Below are 24,918 nucleotides of genomic sequence, written 5' to 3'. Positions count from 1 at the left end.
TTCTTAGACTCCTAATTCTTCAATCATCTTGGAAACATCATTTGGAAACATCTACAACACTTCCTGGCATTGTCGGTAAGACAGGATGGTCTCTGTCCATGTGCTGTGATGACCCCAATCATCTTTACCTACCTGATCCGGTGATCATGTTTCCTGTGGTCCTGACAAATCTATGTAACCAGCAAGTCAGGCCTCCTTTTAAAAAAACCTTGGTGCTTGATGACAGAATCAGTAGTCATTTTTTTACGTTTACATTCACATCCTATTGTGGTCCAGAGGCAAGATCCTGCACTTTCACCTCGGTAAAGCAAGAAATTGTTGTAGGTCTAATTAAAAATGATTTAATAATCAGCAAAGGTAATATGACTTTTTATTCCTGGTTTAGACAAACACACTAAACTTTTCTTTCATTCCTATACTTTTATTTTTATTGATGTTTATTTTTTGTTACTAAAACAGGAAAATACTTATAGATAAAATATATTTTTCTTACTTCCCAGAATAATATTTTCTTTTCATTGTTTTTAATATTTTACTATTGATCATGTTACACGATCCTGCCCTCTCACCACTGTAGCCTGGGTTCGATTCCTAGGCAGGGAACCGACCAAACCACTGAGGGATTAACTCTCAGCACTGGTCCCAAGCCTGGATAACATGAGAATGCTGCTTTAAGAAAGGTATCCTGTGTAAAACCGTAAAAACCTGTGTCAAATATCAAATTTACAGATCGGATGAAAGGCTGTGACGACCCCAAACAGGGAGCAGCAACATGTTTATCACATATTGTAACTGATATCAATATGAATTACTTTAGAGCAAGATTTATGTTCATATACATCAAACATGGCTGATGTTTTTGAAATATTAAGATGGAAATCTTGTTAATGGAAACCAATTACACAACCATACCAGCAGTGGTGCATATTATTATTATTATTATTATTATTATTATTATTATTATTATTATTATTATTATTATTATTATAGCATCAGAACCAGCATATTTCTAGGATGCACATTATTCTCAAAAACACTTTCAATATTTTTGTGTTTTCAGCAACAGACATTTGTATGTACTATATCTTTACATATATAGCTAACATCGTAAACGATGATCTACTCATTTCATTGTATATACAAAAGCAGAACAAAAATACAAACAAATGATCCTATTTCTATATTTTTTTAAAAAACACGTCAAATTAAGTGACTATTACAACACATGAAAGAAGAAAACAGAAAGAACCATTTACCATTTGAAATCATAAACAATGTAATATTATTTTTCAAACGTTATACCAGTTAATGGAATCATCAGTTTAGATTTTTTACCTTTCTGTCAAATAATTCTTTACTTAAGTGTGTTCAGTATTGGCAGTAGTCGCTGGTACAGAACAGAGGGATCGATAAAGAGTCAATCCAGAAAGGTGTATTCATGATGGAAAGCATGAAATCAATCTTGCATCTTGTCAGAAAGAGATGGCGTGAAAAATAATAAAAGAAAGCAAACATATTTACAAAAGGTGCCCTTTATAATGTAGTGCTGATAACATTTAGCATTTTTCGAGTTATTGTCAAATGCTCTGTATTACAAATGCCATACAAATGTCATACAAAACAATTTAACGTTTAATAGGAGGCTCATAGACAAAGCCCAGTGCATGGTCTCTTTAGTATAGCATGAGCGATATTTGTATAAAAAAAAATACAACATAAATAATAATAATAATAATAATAATAATAATAATAAAGGAATGTTACTCTAATTAGAAAGTACGGCAACTTTTTAAAACTTTAGAACAACTAAAATGATTCATGGTTATCTTTCAGTGCCAGGAGTGTTGTAGCTTAATTGTTGCTGTTTTATAGCTTCTCCTGTTGTAGGAACCAAAAATTGGCTGTTGTGTGAGACTATTATCTAGGGCTTTCAATCATGTGTGTTTTAAACACCAGGCACGTATTGCCCCAGACCGTGCTTCTGTGAACAGCAAAGGTCCATTTTATTGATGAACAATTACATTCACCCTGCCATTACCTATAAACTAACCAACTCATATGAGAGCAGATAGAGCAGCAAACTCTTAATGTATAATACAGTATATGTGCTTTAAAAAAGGTCTGCCTTCTTAGTCTGAAGATGGGATTACTGAACAAGTAGACATCCATATCTCTGCTTTAAGGCACAAAGCCATTGGCTGATTGAGATGACTGATTCCATAAATGCCACTTTAGCACTACATGGTTACTTACATTTGTATTTGCTCATTTGGATAATACTGTACTTTTATCCAAACAGCAGCTGGGCAGTGATATGGTTCAAACTCAAGACCTTAAGTGTCCCAAAGCTGTAATCACAGATCACACATACAGCACAAATATTCTCACTCACTCACTCATTTTCTACCGCTTATCCGAACTACCTCGGGTCACGGGGAGCCTGTGTCTATCTCAGGCGTCATCGGGCATCAAGGCAGGATACACCCTGGACGGAGTGCCAACCCATCGCAGGGCGCACACACACACTCTCGTTCACTCACGCAATCACACACTACGGACAATTTTTCCAGAGATGCCAATCAACCTACCATGCATGTCTTTGGACCGGGGGAGGAAACCAGAGTACCCGGAGGAAACCCCCGAGGCACGGGGAGAACATGCAAACTCCACACACACAAGGCGGAGGCGGGAATCGAACCCCCAACCCTGGAGGTGTGAGGCGAACGTGCTAACCACTAAGCCACCGTGCCCCCCAGCACAATTATTATCTGTTGCTAAGCTGAATAAACTGAATGAAGAAATTGTGAAAACTGTGTAAGATGAGCGGCTTTATTACACCAATCATACCACTTGGTCTTGAATGCTTGAAAATTGTTATTTGGTCTTGAGAAACAAACACACACTAGCTGTAGGGTTTTATTTGGTAACATTGGTTTTAAAGTGGTGTGCTGTTGCAACGTTCAAGCCCCTTTAGCTTAAACACTCGTTGCTGTGGTGGCGACTCATCCTGAAATGAAAGTGCAGGGTTTTCGTAAGATAGTTGAGCCTTTCTCTGAGATGCCACAGATTCTACTATTATGTTAGCTGTATCGGGAATGGTTGCGGTTTCAGGGTCCAGATTGGCAGAGTTGGACTTGTTTGACTTGCAGCAAAGAACTGTGGCTTTTGTGATGAGTTTGTCCAGAGGTTTGAGTGAGTGCATCCACAGAGGCAGGAAGTCCCAGTTCCGGAGACATCGGGGCAGGTGTGTGGGGCTATGCGACTGCAGTAGGTTTACCAGAATTATGAATATGGCGACTCCGGTGAATGGTGCTCCCACACCAAGCATGGCATGCCAGCCGGTCAGAGAGAGACCGAAGACCAGTGCAGGGAGTAGCAAGAAGCAGAGCAGGAGGTAGAGCACAGCGAACCAGCGGTACTTAGCTGTGCGCTCACCCAAAGCTCTCGCCATGCGGATTGGCAAGCGGCTGAAGGGCAGCGGGTACCACAGTAGGATTCCAAACACGTTGAAGAAGAAATGGCACAGAGCAATCTGAAGGGCAAGGGAAAGCATAGAAAACAGAACATATGAATGAATTTGACTTTGTTCAGACACCTTTCCATCACTTTTGGTTGATACTACCCACTGCATGTTGGGCTAACCCCACAAGACCTGTTGTTTTAGAGATGTTCTGACCCAGTTGTTAAGCCATCACAACTTGTCAAAGTCCCTACCCCATTATTCCAGCTTCCAACACATCAACTTCAAAAACTGACATGTCACCTGCTGCACAATATTTCCCACAACTTGACAGATGCCACTGTAGGGACATGCTCTCTTGCTCACTCTCCCCAGTTCTGAGTTTTCCTTTGATTATTGTCCCTATATAAGTTCTTAGTTTGTTGTATTTTGTTCACATTTCTGGTACTGTATGGGTCCAAGCACTCTGCCCTAACCCTAACATTAACATATTACCAATACAAATACAGAATAATCCTGTAAATAATTGGTAACATGTTTTGAAGTACTGTATAACACAACATTGTTTAAAGAACATGCCACATCTCATTGATGTCTAGCGAGTGCTTGCTTTTTTTCTTATTTGTGTCTGCTACTAAGAACTGGGAGACTCAAAATAATGGCATTTTGCTTTGCTGTAGTAATTTTCACTCTTAGGATACAAAACTACAATTTCTACAACAAGAACAATGAGTTGATGACTCATGACTCATCCTTTCTCGATCTCAGCCGCAAGTAAACATGCTTCAGAGGTAATAAGTTCATACATTATCCTTTATTCTGCTGTTTCATTGTGATAAAGAGCTGTGCAGAGGTCAGTTTTCTTTTATCACAGTCTTGTTTTTCATTACTGCAGACTTTTTTCTTCTTTTCTTCCAATTTGGTTATTAGCTGTATACAGTATGTAGCTATAAACTATATAACAATCTGGCATCAGTTCAAGTGACCTCCATATGACCTTGCAAGTTCTTGAGGCTTCTTGACATTTTTTTTTGACATCGATTCCAAAGAAAGAAACAATGGCACGTATATTACGTACATACTATGTCTGACATAACCATCGATAGATCCAACACTTCTTTGCAGACAAGCTAACCACATAATAATATTGAGTAGTGAATAGTGAATAAAGTTATTATCTTATTACAATAGCACCGGTGAAGGAGTAGGATATATTCGGCAGCAAGTGTTTCAGCAAGCAGTTCTGGAAGTTGATGTGTTGGGAGCACTGCATCTGCCAACTTTTCTTCTTCCCATAGTGCATTTTATTGCCATCTCTTTTCCACACACACCTGGTTGTCCACATGATGTAATGGAAAACGTGATTCATCAAACCAAACCAACTTCTTCCATTTCTCTATTGCCCAATTTTGATGTTCTTGTGCCTAACATAGGCTGTGTTGGTGGTGGACAAGGGTCACCATGGCACTCTGAATGGTCTACAGCTATGATATACAGCAAGCTTTGCACTTTTGCACTGTGTTTTCTGCCACCTTTCTATCATAGCCAGCACTAATTTTTAAGCATTTTGCTCTTCTGCACCAACAAACCAGATATACACCCAGTTGATCCCCCAGTTTTCACCAAATCGCCAAAACATCAACTTGAAGTTCTTACTATTCAGTTGCTGCATAATATATTCCAATCTTTGGCAGGTTTGAGATAATGTTATTCCCATGCCCTGTGATGTTCCCTGTACTGTATATCCCTCATAGACTACTGCAAATCACATGACCTTGTCACATGCCCTCTTGATCGCTCTCACCTTAGTTTCTTGGGATTAGCTGCTACGTTTCTGTTGTATGTACTATTGTTTACTGTCGGCAACGTCAGGGTTTGCTAGTTCATTTTTTGCTCTATGTATTATTCTTGATTTGAATTTATTTGCCTTTTATTTAAATAAAATACTTGTATTTGCACCTGGGAATTTGTATCCCTTTAAAATGAAATTAAGAAAACCTACAATTTCATCTTTAAGTTTCAGCCTTTAAGTAAAAAACATACTATCATACTATAATCAAGAACACAATGCTGGTAAAAGCTGTGACCAGTGAGGTACAGCATATAAAATTTTCTCTTCGTTTCTTTTTTTTAATAGAAGAACGCAAATCAGTATGCACTTTTAAGTTAGACCTGGTGACATAAAAGAGTCCTTTGTGCTTTTGGTCTTCACATTAACTGGCCTGAGCTGAAAGACCTAAGGCTTTCAGCACTTACAAAGTCATACCTGGCAGGCAGCAGACAGCTTGTCCCCGGGGCTAGCCAGTGCAGCAAGAATAGCGGTAGTAGTCGTGCCAATGTTGGAGCCCAGAGTCAAAGGATATGCCCTCTCCAGACTGATCACTCCAAGCCCTTGATCATTCACAGGTCACAAGTAAAATGGAAAATGAGCACAGCAACTGGTGTATAAAAGCTCCTTAACTGGCTGACTACCAGAACACAAGGCTAAAGACTTATCTTAATTGATCTGTTACTCTTGATGGAAAGCCCTTGTTATCCCAAACACTCATAAAAAACACACTACTTGTCTTTACATCTTTTTCTTTGTTAGCCTTCATCTAATTTCCAGCTTCATTAAAGACAAAAACAACAGATTTGTTTTCATGATAATTGTGGTTGAGCCTGGTACAGCACTAGTCATGCGGTTCTACTTAATGATTCTGTTCTTATGAAGCTGTGAAATGCGAGGTCGATGGGGTCGACTTATTTGGCACAGCAGAAACATCTCGTTAACAATTAGACTTTGTGTGCTTTGCTTGGAAAACACCAAAGCCTAGATGTAAATTAAAGTGTAACCAAGGGTTGTTGATGGACCTGTTCATTAATTTGTGCTTTTTCATCACTTTTATTATTAAATATTCACTCTCTGCTCACAGTTTCAGTCAGGTATGTTGGTAATGTTCTGATCTTTGGACTCAGCTTTTCTTCATAATAATTCTACTGTATTCTAACCAATGATCCTTGCAAGATTATTATCCTTACATCCGGTAAAATTCTTTGTTTAAATCACCTTAATGATAAGAACAACTAAAAAAAAAGAGAGAGAGATATTTAGCACTGTTTTATACACCATTTAAGTTTATTTTAATTGATAGCTTGATGGTAGATTAAGTTAGACATTAGATTAGGTCTAAAATCCAGTCATTTTACTTATTTACAGTAGGTTGCAGGTTGAGAGGTTTGGGATCCTGTACTGATCACCTTGTCCATTTACATGATATATTTTGAACAGAACCATCCATAATAAATTGAATATTGAGAAAGGTTAATTTGGTGGTATGCTTACCAATGAGCGGAGTCATGGCAGAGGTGAAGACTGAACTGCTTTGCACCAGGAAAGTCATTCCCGCACCGACAATCATGGCCACGTATCCTGCCAGCCAGCCAAAGGGGGCTGGGAAATCTGCAGATTAATAACACAAACAGAATACATTTGTTTTACAATTAATTCAATAGGGAAATATAAAGACAATCAATTGACTGTTATTTATCCGACTTGATTGATTGACTGTTTATTTATTTTGTTCAGCACCGGATGTCATATTGACCCTCTTTTGATTCATGAAATTTTTGCCATTCTAAAATCTTTATTATTTATCCACATTGTCAGAAAAAAAAAACTAGGAATAACTGTTGAGTACATTTCATTCTATATAGACTTGCTGTAGTTACTGAATCGTTTCTGATAGTTACTGAGTAATAAAATAAACATTTATCAGGTCCCCGTATATTACATCAGAGTTAAACCTTAATTTATCTTGATAATATAGTATATAGACACCTGATCATCACACCCATAATATGAGCCAATGTTGGACAAACACAATTGTATACAATTTCTTTGTATAATGTAGAATTACAATTTCACTTCATTGGAACTAAGAGACTCAAACCTATTCCAGCATGGCAATGCCCCTGTACACACAGCGAGCTCATTGTTTTTTTATGGTTGGAATGGAAGAACTGAGCCCTGACTCAACCCTACTGAACACCGTTGGGATAAATTGGTGTTCCGACTGAACCTCAGACCTTCTCACCCAACATCAGTGTCTAATCTCACTAATGCTCTTGTAAATGAATGAACACAAATCCCCATTGCCATGCTCCAACATCTAGTGGAAAGAGTGAAGCTTATTATAAGGGCAGAATGGGGTGTTAAATAAGCACATATAGTTATGAAGGTCAGCTGCACACATATTTTAGTATATATTTTGACATTTGTTCAATAACCTTTTATTTAGGTAACCAGTCTGCATGCAAATCACTTGTAACCATTGGTAAGAAATTACAGTATGACAGTAGCTTTGGATCTGGAAAGTTCTGGAAGCTCTACACCTCAGGTTCCACTCTTAAAGAAAGCAATAAAATGCTCTTCCACACTTGGGTGTTGTGATGTGGCCCAAGGCAAGGCAAAGTTACTTTTACCAAAGTTGATTATTTTCTGGGGGGCACGGTGGCTTAGTGGTTAGCACGTTCGCTTCACACCTCTAGGGTTGGGGGTTCGATTCCCACCTCCGCCTTGTGTGTGTGGAGTTTGCATGTTCTCCCTGTGCCTCGGGGGTTTCCTCCGGGTACTCCGGTTTCCTCCCCCGGTCCAAAGACATGCATGGTAGGTTGATTGGCATCTCTGGAAAATTGTCTGTAGTGTGTGAGTGCGTGAGTGAATGAGTGTGTGTGTGTGCCCTGTGATGGGTTGGCACTCCGTCCAGGGTGTATCCTGCCTTGATGCCCGATGATGCCTGAGATAGGCACAGGCTCCCCGTGACCCGAGGTAGTTCGGATAAGCGGTAGAAAATGAGTGAGTGATTACTTTCCCACATCAGCATGTCTCAGTGTATTATTCCTCCTAAACCACAGCAATCTGGCAATAATTCAAAGTTTTATTTATTAAGTAACAACAGCATACATTTGAGCAATTTATAGTTACGTATTTCTTTTTAAACAAATAAGATTTAATTAAAAAATAATTCAGCTTGATAGCAAAAAACTGCATAAAGGGACATCCTCAATCCTGAAGACTTGGTAGAAAACGTACCGCTTTACCTCTGATGCATGGAATGAAAAAGATGCTCAACTCATTATATACTTTAAATTGTTATATTTTATAACTGTTCATATAAAAACAAGAGCATTAATGAAAACCTGCGATTTGGCTTGTAACATGAACTAGAAGTGGAGCAAAAAGGGAGCAAATGCTTTAATCATAGTATCAAGACTTTGCCTTTTCACCAAAATTTCTCTAAATAAAAAAAAAGAAAAACGGACCTGTGTTAATGACCATTTGAATGACTCGTGCCACTTGACCCTTTAGTACAGAGTTAAGGACTTTGACGATGAAGATAAGGCAGGAACAAAGCACCACAAGAGATCCAGCCAGCAGAATCAGACCCACAGACAGATCAGACAGATCGGTGTTGGCAAACATATGCAAACCTGTGGCCAAAAACACACAGGAGAGAAGAGTAAATGTTAAAAAAAAAAGCTGCTGGAAACACAGAAAATTAATTAAAGCCAGAGCAGAATCTGTGCCTTGGTTTGATCGAGAATGAGGCTTAAATCAGTCATGATAAATGTGTTTGGAAGGATGAATTGGAAAAGTACCAACGTCATAACAGGACAATGAGTGCAGTTAATGGCAAAGGTCTCTCTCAGATCGGCCTTACAACATAAAACTTTAATCAAGGTCTACTGTATCTATCAGGTGATAGCCTACTCAGAAATTCACGGCATGAAAAATTTAAAATAATGCATTAAATTAAATAGAAGAAGCAAGCAATTATGGGGTATTGACTGAATTTATAAAAAGAATGGATTACAGTACCATGTTTTATTCGCATTCATCTCACAGAGGTTATACGTACATCTCTTTGTATTAGCCTGCATGATGAGATCACCAGCCTTCCCACAATGCAACGCTGAGGAACAATTCTGAAAACCGTTCCCTGTCACGTTCACCATTGGCTAGAAAAAAGAGACGGAATGAATTCTAAAGCATTAACTGTGTCATTTAGATTCACTGCCTAATATTCTGCTATATAAGATCATTAAGATTTATTTTTATGTATAGGATAGGAATGTGTGTGAGAAGCAGCAGATTAGAACATCCAGAACATCAAGTACAAATATAAAACAGGATTGCGGCAAAGTCGTGACAGTCCGATTCAGATTTTAAATTTCTGTACTGTTTAAAATGTGACTAATTAAACAGACATACATTTAATTAAAGTAAATATCAATTCAGAGATGCTAAGTTCTAAAGTTCTCATCATATTGACTCTATACTTCTATTCAGATTCAGCGAATGAACTTGCTGAAGTTCGTTTTCTGAACTTTCTGTTCGAGTGATAAAAATCATCTGCATGTAGTTTACAAGAGGTAGCTAAATTTTTCTTAAATAGAAATGTCTAAGATGGCTACTAAATAATAATGGAATATTTATGTATTTAACATGGGTCACTCAATTGGCATTCCAATTGTGTGTGTGTGTGTGTGTGTGTGTGTGTGTGTGTGTGTGTGTGTCCAAAATATAAATCACAGCATGACATATTGTGGATAAATCAAACTGTCGGAGACTAACAATGGACTTTCTGCTGTTCCTTGTTCATGCTGATATCACATGAGAAAAATGGGCTTAAGTCCAAGTTCAAGTCCAAGTGCAACTGTACAATTGTCTAATGTTTGTGTTAGTAGTGTTGTATCAAAGGGCATCACATTGTACAGTATGTAGCACTGTTTAACATACACACACACACACACACACTGGCAGTCATCATTTAGAGTGTGTTTAGAAACAGTGCTTTAGCAAGTTGAGATGTTTGAGTTTTTTTAGGATAAAGAAATAATCCAATTATGCTTAATGTATTGTACTAATGTGGTGCATTGAACTGTGATGATAGACAGACAGATAGAGATGAATGCAGCATACTGAGTTTATATTCAGTACACAGTGAGTCATGAACAGGAAAGAAGTAGAAAATTAAATAACCCATTCCATGATTTTTACAAAATGAGCAACAGCAGTCGCTTTTTTTCCTCTTCTGTCTGAACTACAGGTCGAAAATAACTGCTGAGACAACACGCCAGCAAAAAGGCACACATAGTGGGATTTCCTTGGTTATTCGACGAAAGATTTAAATATTAAAGGAGGCCTATGGGCATACATCCATTTGGTGTGTTAAAAGTCATTTGCTAGTTAAATTCACAGGAGAGAGACGGTGTTTTTGAATCAGCACAGCATCGTTTGGGTGAATTTCCTGCTCTAAAACTCCTAATAAACCTGGTTAGTGCCTGAAGTGTTTAGTCAGGTGTGATCACTAAACTGTGTTAGACTCCTGTAGCGTACAAGAGGATGGGCGCCACCAGTGGCAGGGATCAGGGATAACACGGTGTCCAGCCGTTCAGCTCCCACACAACGTTACGCTGACAATGTCAACATATATAAATATAATGTCTGACAATGGCCATGACAACAAGACCGGCGTATATAAAGCAGCACAACAAAGAAAAGGTGAGAAAACTTCAGCTTTTTTTATAACCTTATAGAGAAATGTTTCATACATGTAATAGCAGGACTACTAAAATCGACTGAATATGTACAGGAGAAATAAATAAATTAATGAGAGACTGAGAAGAAAATATCATATACATGGAGTAAATGGATATTGAACATCCATTCATTCATTTATTCATCTATCCATCCATCAGTCAATTTTTTCTACGTCTTTCCTCCACACAGTCTCAGGGAGCCTGGAGCTTATCCCTGGGGACTCGGGGCCCAAGCCGGCGACAGCCTGGATACGGTGCCAGTTCATCATAGGACACAATGTCAAACGTTATAGCCCCTGTGTTATTGGTTACTATAGAAACCATGCCACCAAGAATAAGTGCACTACCCCTGGGGTAAGGAGCATGTAAATGAGAAAACAAATCATAGAAAAGAAAATTCCAGAGTTCCAGAAATATATTTATGAGTAAATGAGTAAATCAAATATTGGGCCAAAGCAAACGCGGAGTACATGAGGAGTTTGCTGAGATATTGAGTAATGAGTATGAGATGGAATAGATAAGAAGTGTTTGAAGAAAATAAGGAGGATATTGGAAAAAAAACAGAGTGAATGAGGAATACATTCAGGGGAAATAGAACAAACAAAATAAATATGTAAATATAGAATGGATGCAGTGGATGGGAAAAGGATTGAGTAAAGGAAAATATCAGGTGGTGTAAATGATAAATGAGGAGTGGATGGAGTAAATAACTCGTTTTGACGTAGCAAGAAGGTTGTAAGTAAAAATCTGTGAATTTTACCGTAACGCCACACCACACTTTCACCAGACTACGGTTCCTCATGCTCTCATTTCCCAACGCTAAGGCAGTTATGACAGATTTATCCAGCTGGATGAAACACACATCAACAAGAGATATGTTTAAAATGTGTCTATTGCAAAAACCCAAATTTTGAGCTCAGTGGATTTTTGTTTTTTTAACAGCTTAGAAAATCCATGCTGAAATCATGTTGGATGTATAAACTAATTGTAGAAAGGTTTCTCAATTCAATCACGTGAGACTTGTATATACACTTGAATTCAGTCATTCAGTTCAATCCTAGTGCTTTTTTTCTCTGTCTGTTTATAAAAACCTGTGATTTGAATCATATCCAAAACCTGAGCTGTTGATTGGTTAAGAAATTTAATCAAATAAAGGAATCAGATTTTTTCTTTAGATTCTTTGGAAATTGTTTTCCTGAACTGAGCAAAATTAAACAAATGTCAGTTGTTCTACATCCAATAAATTCTTCTTCAGTGAATTGTATAAAATCAATATGCACTCAAAGTCATGCTGCTTTACTGAAGATCAACACAATTATGATTAACTTCTCACAGTCTCTTACCACCTACCTGTATGATGAGCTTAGTGACGGGATCAGTGATGACCTTCAGTAGCTCTGGTGCTTCCTCTCCACTCTGTAAATGGAATTTGGACACAGTGGCTTTGGCCAAATAGCTGTGCAAACCTGTAGCTACCTCCAGGGGCAGCAACAGCAGCACCGAGAGCCAGTTAAAGCAGTCATGGATCGTAGCGCCTGCAAACGCTCTGTACACACATCAGTAGCAGGAGTGAAAAAGGGGAACACATGAACAGAGAGAAAGTTCTAGATATAGCAGGTAGCATTGTATGCGATTTTGTTAGCTGAAACTCTTGGTTTTGAAATTCAGTAAAGAGATGTCATTTCTAGAACTCACATATTGCAGCTTTAAGTTCTAAAACCCTTTCGTTGCTCCACAGTTGATCATTCTAAAAATTATTAATTAGGATAACTGCAGGTAAAACTTGTATTACCCTAGTATAGTTTTAAATCTGAGAATTGAGTGCTAACATTAGAGCACATGCTATTTCTAAAACTTCCATATTGCAACTTTAACCCCTGATCATTCTAACCTTATCAGCTAGGATAATTACCAGTAAGAATTTTAAAACATACATAAAATTATCATGTCCCAGAGGTTCAAGAACCTCCAGTAAGTTATTCTGAAGTTCTTTTATATCAGGGTAATTGTCTTAACCTAGAAAATCTAGAACCTGAGACTTGTAGCTTTAAATTCTCCTTACAGAACTTTCCACAAAGTCCAAAGTTCCTCAGAGCTATTTTACAGAGAGCAGAATTTGGACCGATATTTCAGTGAGTTTTCTTTAGAATCACTGACACAGTCTCTAATCTCCAGTTTATTTGTGGTGAGCTCTTAAGACCAAAATGTATCGGTTCCTGTTTGTTGATGAAGTCAGGAAGAAATCATGGATGAGTCATGTTCAGAACTGCACGATTGTAATTAAAGCTACTTCATCTTACTCCGGCGCAAACATGGGGATGTAGCCGGTGATGACGGAGGTTCTGATCATGATCGTGGTGAGGATAATGAAGATAAAGGACAGTGAATCATAGCGTGATATTAAGATGGAGATGTTTGCTTCACGTCTGTACCGTTTAAAATCGTTTCTCTCTCCAGCCTGCATCAGAGCAACAATGGTGTTGGTGACGGATGTGCCAATGTTGGAGCCCATTATTATAGGGACGGCAGACTTCACTTGCAACACTACAACATACACAGACACAGAGGAAGAGAGAGAGAGTGAGTGAGTGAGAGAGAGAGAGAGAGAGAGAGAGAGAGAGAGAGAGAGAGAGAGAGAGAGAGAGAAATAAGTCTGTTCAAGAGCTGAGTACATTTACTCGATTGAAAAATGAACATAATTGAATGGTGCATGATAAACGTGGTGATTATAGCCTCTGTAAAAGTCAGAATAAGGACAGAATAAAAAAAGTGTTTCATGCACAAATCTCGTTCTAACTCTTTCTGCTTAAATGACAATTAAATAGAATCAGATGCTAGCCAAACTGTTTGCACTGCTGCCCCGGTGTTTTAACACCACCCAGACTGTATCTGCCCCTGAAATCACCAACGGCAGCTTCTGCATCAGTAATTGCCTGTAATTACACTTTATTTCTGCTATTCACTCAGGGCAGCATCAGCATTTTAACCCAGTACAGAGTGAAAAGGCTAAGGCTTCATCACACCACCTATTTGCTACAGTTCACAGCCCTGGAAAAGAACAAACCCCAGATAACATGTGCAAAAGCATTCTATCTTGTTAAGGTCTTCTGAATTTCTCTACTTTTTCCTCGATGGCACTCTGTGGACTGAATCCCATGCCAGTTCTTCCACTACAATCTGAAATGATTATTGTGGCTTTTGATTTTGACAGCTCTTAACGCTCAAATGTTTGTGACAAGCAGCGCATTAAGATGGAGCTTTCTGTCAAGCTTGATGAGCAGGAATTTAATTTGAAAGAAAAAGGGAACAAACTATTTGTATTGAACTTCTATTCCCTGTTCCATCCCCTGTCCGACTGCTTTGTGTGTTTTCATCCCTGAACACCATCTGCTTTGTGTTTAGCAGAGAGTCGTATTTATGTGATATTTCTTTCTTAAGGCAGTTAATTGCAAAAAAAAAAAAAGCAAAATTTGGAGATAGCAAGACTTCTTGAAAGAAGACAAAATGTTTTTTTTACATTAATAAGCCTTAATATTTCACAGCAATCTTAGGTTTTAGTATTACAACAAGATATCCATATAATGTTGCAGCTTTATTAATGTTTTTATCCCCCAATATTCCCAATAATAATTTTTTAATAGATTTAAATTTTCTTTCAATTTTCGATAACGTTAAACGTTTAAAACGTTAATATGCAAGTAAAAATGACTTTGTTATTATTATTATTATTATTATTATTATTATTATTATTATTATTATTATTATTATTATTATTATGCCAATATACAGCTTATCTGTTATAATTTACAGTTACAGTAGCCATTGTTGTCCATAATCCTGCACTTTTCTTCTCATATTTATATTATCACTATTTTCACTTATGATCAGAATCTAACTGCATCTTCTTGCCTCTGTACAGTGTGTGTATTTTGCACAATGACAAAAAAATGACCATAATATCTTTAACAAACATTTTTAAACCCTTCATAACCCCTTTTTTCTGATACACTGGCATTCCATTGGCAGAATGGAAAATGCCTCATGGGTTCAGTAAATCAGATTGGGTTCAACTTTAATTATTTCTAAACACTATAAACAGATTAATTATTTTACAGCCACAAATTATAAGATTAAGGTCAGGGTTTGCTTAGGGTTTATTAGCCACACTGTTGGGTTTCTGTGTGTAGAGTATAGAGTAAAGTGGAGAGGTGTTGGCCCTCTGCTGGGCAAACAGTTCAGACCTCTGAAAATAAAATCTAAATATAATCCAAACATGGAGCTGATGAAATATGATAACCACAAAATATAAATTTAACCTCTGGTATTGATAGATGCATTGATGGATCATATTATTATGAATTACTCAAGACCATGTCAGGTAGAAATAGAGAAAAAGAGACCGTGCAAGAGCTTTGGTTATGTTCGAATACCAAAAAGAAGCAAAGATATCTGTGTTAGGAAACTCTACTATCTTTACCAAATTTGACAAAGATATAAAAAAAAACAAGTCTTATGGATATGAACAATCAATGGCTTTATTCAGATGATTTGTGGTTTGTGAGTTTTCACATACAAAAAGATGCTGCAAGGGTTAAATTTTTAATTAAAGGGTTAATTCGTGCATTAGATTATAATTGCCTTGGTCAGTGCAGACATTTTTATACCCATGCATGGAGTTAGGTTGTTGTTGGCTGTTTATCTGATTAACAGTTTAAATAGTGGTTTGTTCCTGTGTAATATTCTTTATACTATTTCCTTCCTGAGTATAGATATAGCTTAAGAAATTAGGTTTTTACATGAATGTTTTGTTTGCCAGCAATATTTGAACATTAAAAGAGCATAAGGTCGTGAAGCCAAAATATTGGCTCCTGGAGCCCTAAATAAGTGCAGGTGGCAAACTTCTCCAAAAACACTTCAATTTACTGAGTAATTTGATGCTGTGTGAAGTCAATAGCATCCTTGTTTTGTTTTGAAAGATAAGAACTCGCTTCGGATGCTTTCAAGAGAACACAGTGGCCAGAATCAATGAATAAAGGTTAGATTAAAAATTTATTGATTCTGGTCAGAGTGTTCTCAATTTTTGCGTCAGAAATCCAGACAGGAATGAAGAGCTCTTATCTTTCAGAGAGTAGCATGGATGTTATTTGCACAAGGGCTTCAGAAATTCGTCTGTAATACTCACGGCCAGATGAGACGAGGCTGACGATGATGGAAGTGGAGGTACTCGAGCTCTGCACCAGTACTGTGACCAGAATGCCAACCACCAAGCCAGCCACCGGGTTCGACAGGATCACGTTGTCCTGGAAGATATTTCCAGCCACCTTACCTGCACACATTAAACAGAAGCTTTAGTTGCAGGTTCAGACTAGGTTAAAGATTTAAACTCACACTCTATAGACATCAGGGTTATTCCAGTGCTTAAAGCACTTATTGTAGAGGTATCTTAAAAAGAGTATTGCTATGTTCTTTAGCCTTATCTCTACCTACAGTTCATCTATTTGTTGTGTATGTCTGATCACCAGTTGAAAGGATAGCTGACATGATTTTAGAAAAGAACACAAAACCTGTTAACCCCAGTCATAAAGAAATGAGTTATTTTATTTGCTGTTATAAGATTAGTCAGGACCCTATTGTGATTCTGTGTCTGGAGTATCACAGCTCTGTGTGTAGCTGCGGGTGAGCAGGATGCTGGGAAAGGGGAGGGCTATGTGCTCCCCCTGCTTGCCAAACAGTTCACATCTCTCCACAATAACGACACAGATATAAAACTGACAGCTAAACAAAAGCATTTTTGAAAATAAACCACTATATAAATGCCACGATAAATTGATAATATTTAAACCCAGAAAAAAAAATCAGGGGGCACGGTGGCTTAGTGGTTAGCACGTATGCCTCACACCTCCAGGGTTGGGGGTTCGATTCCCACCTCCACTTTGTGTGTGTGGAGTTTGCATGTTCTCCCCGTGCCACGGGGGTTTCCTCCGGGTACTCCGGTTTCCTCCCCCGGTCCAAAGACATGCATGGTAGGTTGATTGGCATCTCTGGAAAATTGTCCGTAGTGTGTGAGTAAAAGAGAGTGTGTGTGTGCCCTGTGATGGGTTGGCACTCCGTCCAAGGTGTATCCTGCCTTGATGCCCGATGACGCCTGAGATTGGCACAGGCTCCCTCTGACCCGAGGTAGTTCGGATAAGCGTGAATGAATGAATGAATGAATGAATGAATGAATGAATGAATGAATGAATGAAAAAGCTTAAAAGTAAAATTGTAAAAAAAGTGCAACATCTTAAAACCCTGAGTCTTTCACTGTCCCAAAACAGGTGAACAGTTTGTGTTTAAAAAAAGGGGGTTAATTGGATCAGTAAACAAGTAAAAATGAGGATAAAGTGTAAATGTAAAGGTTTAACATGGTAACAATTAACTGTTATGAGAAAGACAACAGAGATAATTTATATAGTGGAATTGTATCTAACATTTCAAATGTCAGAACTATACAGTAAAGAGAAAAGAAGAAGAAAAGAAAAAACTGCACAACTGTGGTGGAATTTAACCCTTGTAATGATCTATTTTCACTATACATGCTGCCACTGTTACAGTAACCTCAACTTGCTTCTACACACAAATTTCTCAAACAGAAATTTAAAGACAAAAGAAAAAAGCTCCCTGAGACTCAGACAGGAAATAATCCTTTTCTGGTGGACACTGGAGAGTGTGATTATATGATATATATTTTTCTTCTATAACTGTATATATTCAAGTGCAATTGAGCAACTTCTAATTATGAGTATTGGCATAGTTTTTGAATTCATTATAGTTTCAATAATTAATGATCATCATTTCATTGATGATGAAGATCCAAGAGCAAAACGGACACCGGAAACGTGAAAAGCTGTGATGTGCCAACTCAGTGGACTACTTTTGGTGTTGGACTACTAGATCAGAAGGTTGTGAGTTTGAATCCCAGGTCCACCAAGCTACCTCTGCTGGGCCCCTGAGCAAGACAATTAACCATCAGTTGGTCAGTTGTATAAAATAAGATAAAAATGTAACTGGCAAAGGGCATCTGCTAAATGCTATAAATGTAAAAAAATGCCTAAACAATAAAGCACAAAGTACAGTAGCACTAACTACTCTAGCATCCATGCTATGAACTTTCTGCCAAACATGTGACTTACTTTTGGAATATACCGTGAATGAGTGAAAAAACATACATGAAAGCTTAAAAAACGAATGGCATCCCAACTGTGACATCACAACACAACACCTCAGCTCAGTTTATGGTATGCATCAGACTCACACAACTACACTGAAAACTCATAATCACAAAATCTATCTAAAAAAAAAATCACAGAAAAATTTAATTTTCCAGATTTTAAGTTTACAGATTCATTAAAACTCAAACGTGGGACATCACCAAGGACAAATCCATAGTTGAAACTCTTTTGACTAATTTTTTAATGATATTAGACGCTAAGATTACAAATTAAATACAGTGGTGTCCAAAAGTCTAAGAGCACTATTCGAAATGCTTCTATTTTATATTCTTTTCTAATGCGATACATCAATTTTCATTAGAAATTATTTTATTGACAACGACTTGAGTGAAAAGTGGCATCTTTAAAAAATTGACATGAATTTCAGAGTTTCTTAGTATTTGGTTCGTCCTTTGTCTTGTTTTAATGACAGTGTTCAGTGTCGTTGAATCACACGGTTCAATCGAACAGATCAGACTTACAGTGAAGTACTTACCCCCGGCCAGCTGAAAAGCAGAGCTCAAGGTGTCCAAAGAACAAACAAAGCAGTAGAGAAGGAAGAACAGGAGCGGGATCTTCAGCACACCGATGAACACCGTGTTAATCTTCTTTCTCCTGTCTCTGAGATCGTTGGTTGGCTCTGCGCAATTAGAAAGCACAATTTTCTAAAATTTTCAAAGAATTTGTACATCTAAGGGATGATACACACAAGCACACCTTGGACTTTCGGGGGCCAGGGTTTGTAGGCAGGACAGTGGTTTCTGCAACAACGTGTGTGAGAACAGCTGCTGATTAGATCCACGGTAGAGCCGAGTCCAGACTCCCCACACAGAGCTGAGTCCAACTCTGTGCACTCACACGCTCTGTGGCTGTGGGGGTTCATCCCTGAAAAACAAAACAAAACAAAAAAAAAAAACAAGAGTCAAGCAAGAAATAGGGCTGTGAAAAAAAAAACTAAAAAAAACACCACTTTCATATCCATTATCCAGAGTCAGATATAACACACAATTTGTTTTTTTCCCTCAAATCACAGCACTTACAGTATCTGTGAAAATTTTAGACGTTAGAAAGTATGTGCGCTGAATTTTAACTAGAGGAGACTAACAGTGTCCTACATGAAGTCTGTTACATTACCTTAAGAAAATTGTTATACATTTTTTACATTTCCAGTGTATTCTAAACAAATTTGCCTGCCTAGACGTTACCGCTACCTGCTAAACTTTTCCGGCTAGTAGTTTCTGATGAGAATGCTAGCTTATTTACTTTTCTCCAGGTTTTTATTTGTGAACAGAAGAAAACAATAATAATGCTTAACACTTTATTAAAACTTTAACAAAATTTATAGCACATGTCCAGTTATTAATTGTTGGACATGTTAGCCTTATAAATTCGGACATATTGAACGGGTTTGATCTGATCATCATCAAAATTATAACGAGTAGTTGTTACTGTTGTTGAAATGTCACACTGAATTTTCAGTATTTCAGCATTAAATAATTGTCTAGACATAACATAGAAGTTGCATTTTACAATAGAATATTTCTCTTTTGCTGACAGTTTGTAAACGAATTTGTAAATTTTGTGTTGTGAAATATTGTCAACAATCTTTATTTTATTTATTTTAATGTTATTTGAAATTTCCCATTTTGGTGTTAATACTGTAACCTCAGGATGAGAGGCTGAGATGCTTTTCTGCTCATTGTAGGTTTAAAAAGTAGCTGACTATAGACTTCCTATCAACCTCCGATGAATTCTAGATTCTGATTGGTCGAAAAGTGTGCCTCTCCGATAGGGATGAGGGAGTACAGCATTATCTGTATCTGTATCTGTATCTGTTAACCATATGAATTATCTGTACTAGGAGTGGGTGGGGCCTAACCCGGAAGTAGGCAGGGTAGGGGGGAAGATGTCTCGAAATGGGCGGGGCTTTAACTGGTAATAATTAATTTGTAATATTTATAACACTAGCTTACTACCTTTATGTGTTTATGAAATACAGCAAAAACGTGTCAGACACTCAGTGTCTGGTTACTGGTTAGAGACAGCTGAAGGTTTAAAAAAGAAAAAAATCTCCGACAGACAGAGACGCAAAGCGAGTCGCATTCTACCAACCAAGCACCACGTCTGAACGAACCCACGTTTACCAGAACTCTACTGGTTAGTAAGTACGTATTATTAACGTTACAACCCGAAGTAAAAAGCTGAAGAAACCCTAAACGATAACAGAAAAGACCCGCGAACCCGAGTGACTGAGGAAGAGACAGAGAGCTGTTCTGTGTGTGACTGTGAGTGAGCAGAGCGAGACACAGCAACACAATACATCTGTATGTGTGTAGGGGAGGGGCGCTATGACTAGCCTATCACTGTAGGGGAGGGGCGCTGTGACTAGCCTATCACTGTAGGGGAGGGGCGCTGTGACTAGCCTATCACAGAACGCTGACACAATCAGCTACCCAATGATGATTTTCATTCAATCCGAGCACAGATATTGACTCGTATTACTCGTATAATACTCGTATTCGGCAGAAGTGCTTTATCCGTACCGGATACTCGTTTCAGCCGAGTATCCGGCTCATCTCTACTCGCCGACAGTAGTGCTAATCATCATTGAAAAATATTTTATATTAATTGTAATATGTTAACATTCTTATAGTAACAGCTAATAAATAGGCAACTGTTATAGCAGTTGCTCTAATATTTTTTTAGGACTGCATCTGACTACATTTTTCATAATAACACTCTCCGGTGTTTCTAACAGTTTTTAATCACACCCTCTATTGTCACCCAAATGAGGATGAGGTTTTGTGTCTGGTTCCTCTCAAGGTTTCTTCCTCTTCCATCTAAGGGAGTTTTTCCTTACCACAGTCACCTCAGGCTTGTTCATTAGGGATAAATACAAACACATTTAAATATAAGTCTAATATTAATCTTCAACATTTGTATAATATTAATCTCTGTATAATATTAAACGTTTTGTATTATGTTTTTTATGTTCTGTAAAGCTGTTTTGAGACAATGCCCATTGATAAAAGCGTTATGCAAATAAAATTTTAATTGAATTGATTTTAAAAACAGGTCACTGGTTTAAAAAGCTGAGTTTTGTCTAAGTTTTTTTTATCACAAGTGATACACAAGTAAAGACACTTATTAATGTTAAAAAGTTCTAAAAAAAATTCTAAACAGTAAATAAGTTTGATGTCAAAATTTAATAAATAAAACACTGGAATTACAGACAGATTTCTGCGGTGTAAGAGGAATAAAAACATGCTGTGTTGGGAACCTGTAACTGTTCTTGATTCTTTTCCTATAACAACATGCCCTCAGTGGTTTTATTCATTACTTCCTAAGACTGCATTTCAATGTCAAAAATTGTGAAAGATATCAATAAAACATTAAGAACGATGGTCTGAATTTCCTTTTATTTGCTTACCATGGTAGTTTCTACCTTGTCCTGTCTTACTCGATATGATCGTGATTGGCCGGCTGGACATGGCTTCCTGAAAAACAGCATCAGAAGGGAATGGTGGGTATTAAAATTTAACAGCCATGTGGATTTATAAGTTATCAGGACAGCACAACCTCTTCAGCACTGATACAGAGAAACTTTGAATTGTTTCTTGAAACACAGGAGCCTGCTTTTATTCACAAGGGATTCATTTTCCGACAGTTAATAAGTCTTTCGTCTGTGACCTTTCATGAAAGACAAGCTCATGTAAGATGCTGTACACAACAAAGACGTCACTCGCGATCTCAGACGGCCAGCTGAAAGACGCACACTTTCGGCTAATTGCTTCAACTGCCTTCCGCTGTCATTACCTTCTATTTAGGAACAGCGTATTTAAGAATAAATGCATTTTTCATGTCAAGGTTGTGGGAATTTCAGTCTCGTATGAGGCTTTGCTAATGTGTTTTTAAAAGCAGCAGGCTCTGAATGCCATTCAAATTACAGTGACAGACTTGCATTCATTTGCAGCTCATGGGGCATTACAATCTCGAAAGCAGCACTTTGGTGGTCTGAATACAGAGACACAGATTTGTAGTTTTCTAATACAAATACAGGATTCACTTTGGTTGTTTTTTTAGACAGAGAGCTTCATTAACCAGCTTCAGTAAGTAGATAGGCTTTTTATTATTCTTGTTTTTTTCTGTAATAGGAAACAATCAGTAGAGTATTGTTATGCCATACTACATACACCATTGTTACAGCTTATCATTGTCTGTTGTCGGCCTGAAATTTATGTTAAGCAAATTGTTAAGTATCTCAGGTATTTAAGGCAAATGTGGCAAATGAAAGTTTATGTATGTTTAGTTATGCTCGGTTTACTTATGTACCGAAGCCAGGTCTAACTTCAGCCCACACAACTGTCTCACACTTCTAAATTTATATCTAAATATTTAACAGCCTTATTACACCAGGGTAGATTTACTCTAGTCAATTCACAGGAAAGCTGAGGGAATGAAAATGACTTTCTTTCTGAAAGTCTGTACAAGTTTATAGATGTACTGTAATGACATCATCTGTGGGTTTCCTTCTGTATCCTAAAAACCCTGTGTAGGTGGACTGACTAATCGAAATTGGTGTACTACATGAAAGTGTGTGTGTGTGTGTGTGTGTGTGTGTTACAGATCTGTGAATTTATTTCAATGTCCTAAAAACCATAAATGTAGGTGGACTGACTAATCGAAATTGGTGTACTACATGAAAGTGCGTGTGTGTGTGTGTGTGTGTGTGTGTGTAGTTTGTGTGTGTGTAGTTTGTGTGTTACAATCAAATGATCTGTGAATTTATTTCGATGTCCTAAAAACCATACTGTAAATGTAGATGGATTGGCTACTTGAAATTGGTGTAGTACATTAAAATGTGTGTGTGTGTGTGTGTGTGTATGTGTGAGTCTGATTGTGTGTGTGTGTGTGTGTGTGTGTGTTTGTGTGTGTTATAACTGAATGACCTGAGGGTTTCCTAATATATCCTAAAAATGCATGTAAATATTTAGATGTCTGTAGGCGTAAATAAAATGTGTGTGTGTGTGTGTGTGTGTGTGTGTGTGTGTACATGCATGCTCTCTTGTAATGCATTCCACACACACTACCTGGGATCGACTCTAGATCCATCATGACTCTGAGCATGATAAAGCGCTTACTGAATAAAGCTGAATGAATATAAATGCTTTAAGTGCATACAGAAAGTCCAGATGTTCTGAACTGGTTGCCTTTCCTTTCATGTGCAATAATATGTGAGTAAGATATCTTTATTATGTATAAAACTGCCGTACAAGCCTCATAATTCATCTGCATTTTGAGCACGTCTAACAAGATAACTCTAAGTGAGGCTCTGTTCATACACATCCAGATGAAGCTGTGTCACACTAAAAGGGTGATTCAGGCACAAGAGAGTAAAAGGAACTGGAAGTGGCCAATGAGCTGCATGTAGTCTCATGTATGAGTTTGTCTGCTTCAGAATGCCTCAGCTTTCTTGCCATGTGACAGAATTTAGAAGGAGCAGAAAAAAACTCCCATTACCATATCATAAAAAATAACATCCACATAAACATTGTGTCTTATTAATAATTTTGTGTTGATCTACTGGGATGTTTTGATCTTTGTTTTCAAATCTGGCAACCCTGGTCCTAGTACATTCAGCACAAACACAAACAATTACATGTATCAAAGAATTTCAGCAGATGAAATTGAACTAGAATTCTTTTTTATAACATTTACACTTTACATTTCAACATTTCAATAGGGTACTGAGAAATACAGACATTTCCACTCACAGTCGTTTTATTAACCTTAACATCGGTTGTTTCTCATGACATTAAAGAACTTAATATATCATGACACTTATCTCCTCGATTCTGAGCTCGAACATCATTTTTAGTCCCAACCATTTTCTCTGGTTGATCATTTCTCGTTGTTGCTCATTAACTAAATAAATTTAATGGCCTGTGTAGATATATATGTTAAATGAATTCTACTAAAGACTCATCTGGGTTACTTAATGACTTACATGACTGTGAAATAACAAGCTAATAATAACATGGAATAACATCTCGGCATTATTTCTATGTGGCTTTTTGGCTTTTTTTTTTTTTTAAAGTAAAACCTGTGTATAGTCATTTCTCCAACTTAATATTCTTAATATTCATTCAACTTAATGACCAAATAATTAAGAGAGAGAGAGAGAGAGAGAGAGAGAGAGAGAGAGAGAGAAATAAACTGACATTAATTTAATGGCATCTTACCTTATAAAAAGTACAGAGATTTAATTCTCTCCTCAGCAGGTGAGAAGTCTTTACAGCTGAAGACCCTTGATGTACTGTAAAGGGATTCCCAGGCTTATAAAAGAAGCTCTAACCATGTGAACTGGGGTATAATTTCATTCTCTCACTCATTAACCCAAATGTGCTCTCACTGCACACTCAGCAACTAAATAATCCACTGCCCACATGTGTATCATGGCCTGAAAATGAAAGCTTGAAGTTATTTTGACTAATGACAAACTTTAAAATAACTGGAGCATAATAATATTTAACCAGATTGAAAGTCTACTCAACCGTGTGGCGTCTTGTAAAAACCTGACATCTTGTGGCAAAATGGTGCCAAAATCAGTTTATGAAGAGCGGC

At 37.5% G+C, this 24,918-nt stretch overlaps 1 protein-coding gene across 1 annotated transcript; it reads right to left on the bottom strand.

Moving 5' to 3' along the window:
* Positions 1-564: 564 nt before the first annotated feature.
* slc34a1a (solute carrier family 34 member 1a) lies at positions 565-24,612 on the bottom strand. Its single transcript, XM_060887439.1, has 13 exons — positions 24,537-24,612; positions 21,725-21,791; positions 19,012-19,179; positions 18,791-18,934; positions 16,227-16,370; positions 13,477-13,588; positions 12,395-12,590; positions 11,805-11,891; positions 9,361-9,460; positions 8,765-8,932; positions 6,786-6,902; positions 5,727-5,851; positions 565-3,532 (listed from the first exon to the last, which is right to left on the bottom strand). The coding sequence occupies exons 2-13, from the start codon at positions 21,783-21,785 to the stop codon at positions 2,936-2,938; spliced, it is 2,019 nt and encodes a 672-aa protein (XP_060743422.1). The 5' UTR covers positions 21,786-21,791; positions 24,537-24,612; the 3' UTR covers positions 565-2,935.
* Positions 24,613-24,918: the final 306 nt, after the last annotated feature.

This window comes from Tachysurus vachellii, chromosome 14 (assembly GCF_030014155.1).
Source record: "Tachysurus vachellii isolate PV-2020 chromosome 14, HZAU_Pvac_v1, whole genome shotgun sequence".
Lineage (NCBI taxonomy): Eukaryota > Metazoa > Chordata > Actinopteri > Siluriformes > Bagridae > Tachysurus > Tachysurus vachellii.
The sequence above is the reverse complement of the archived record's forward strand: the minus strand, read 5'-3'. Positions and strand labels throughout refer to the sequence as shown.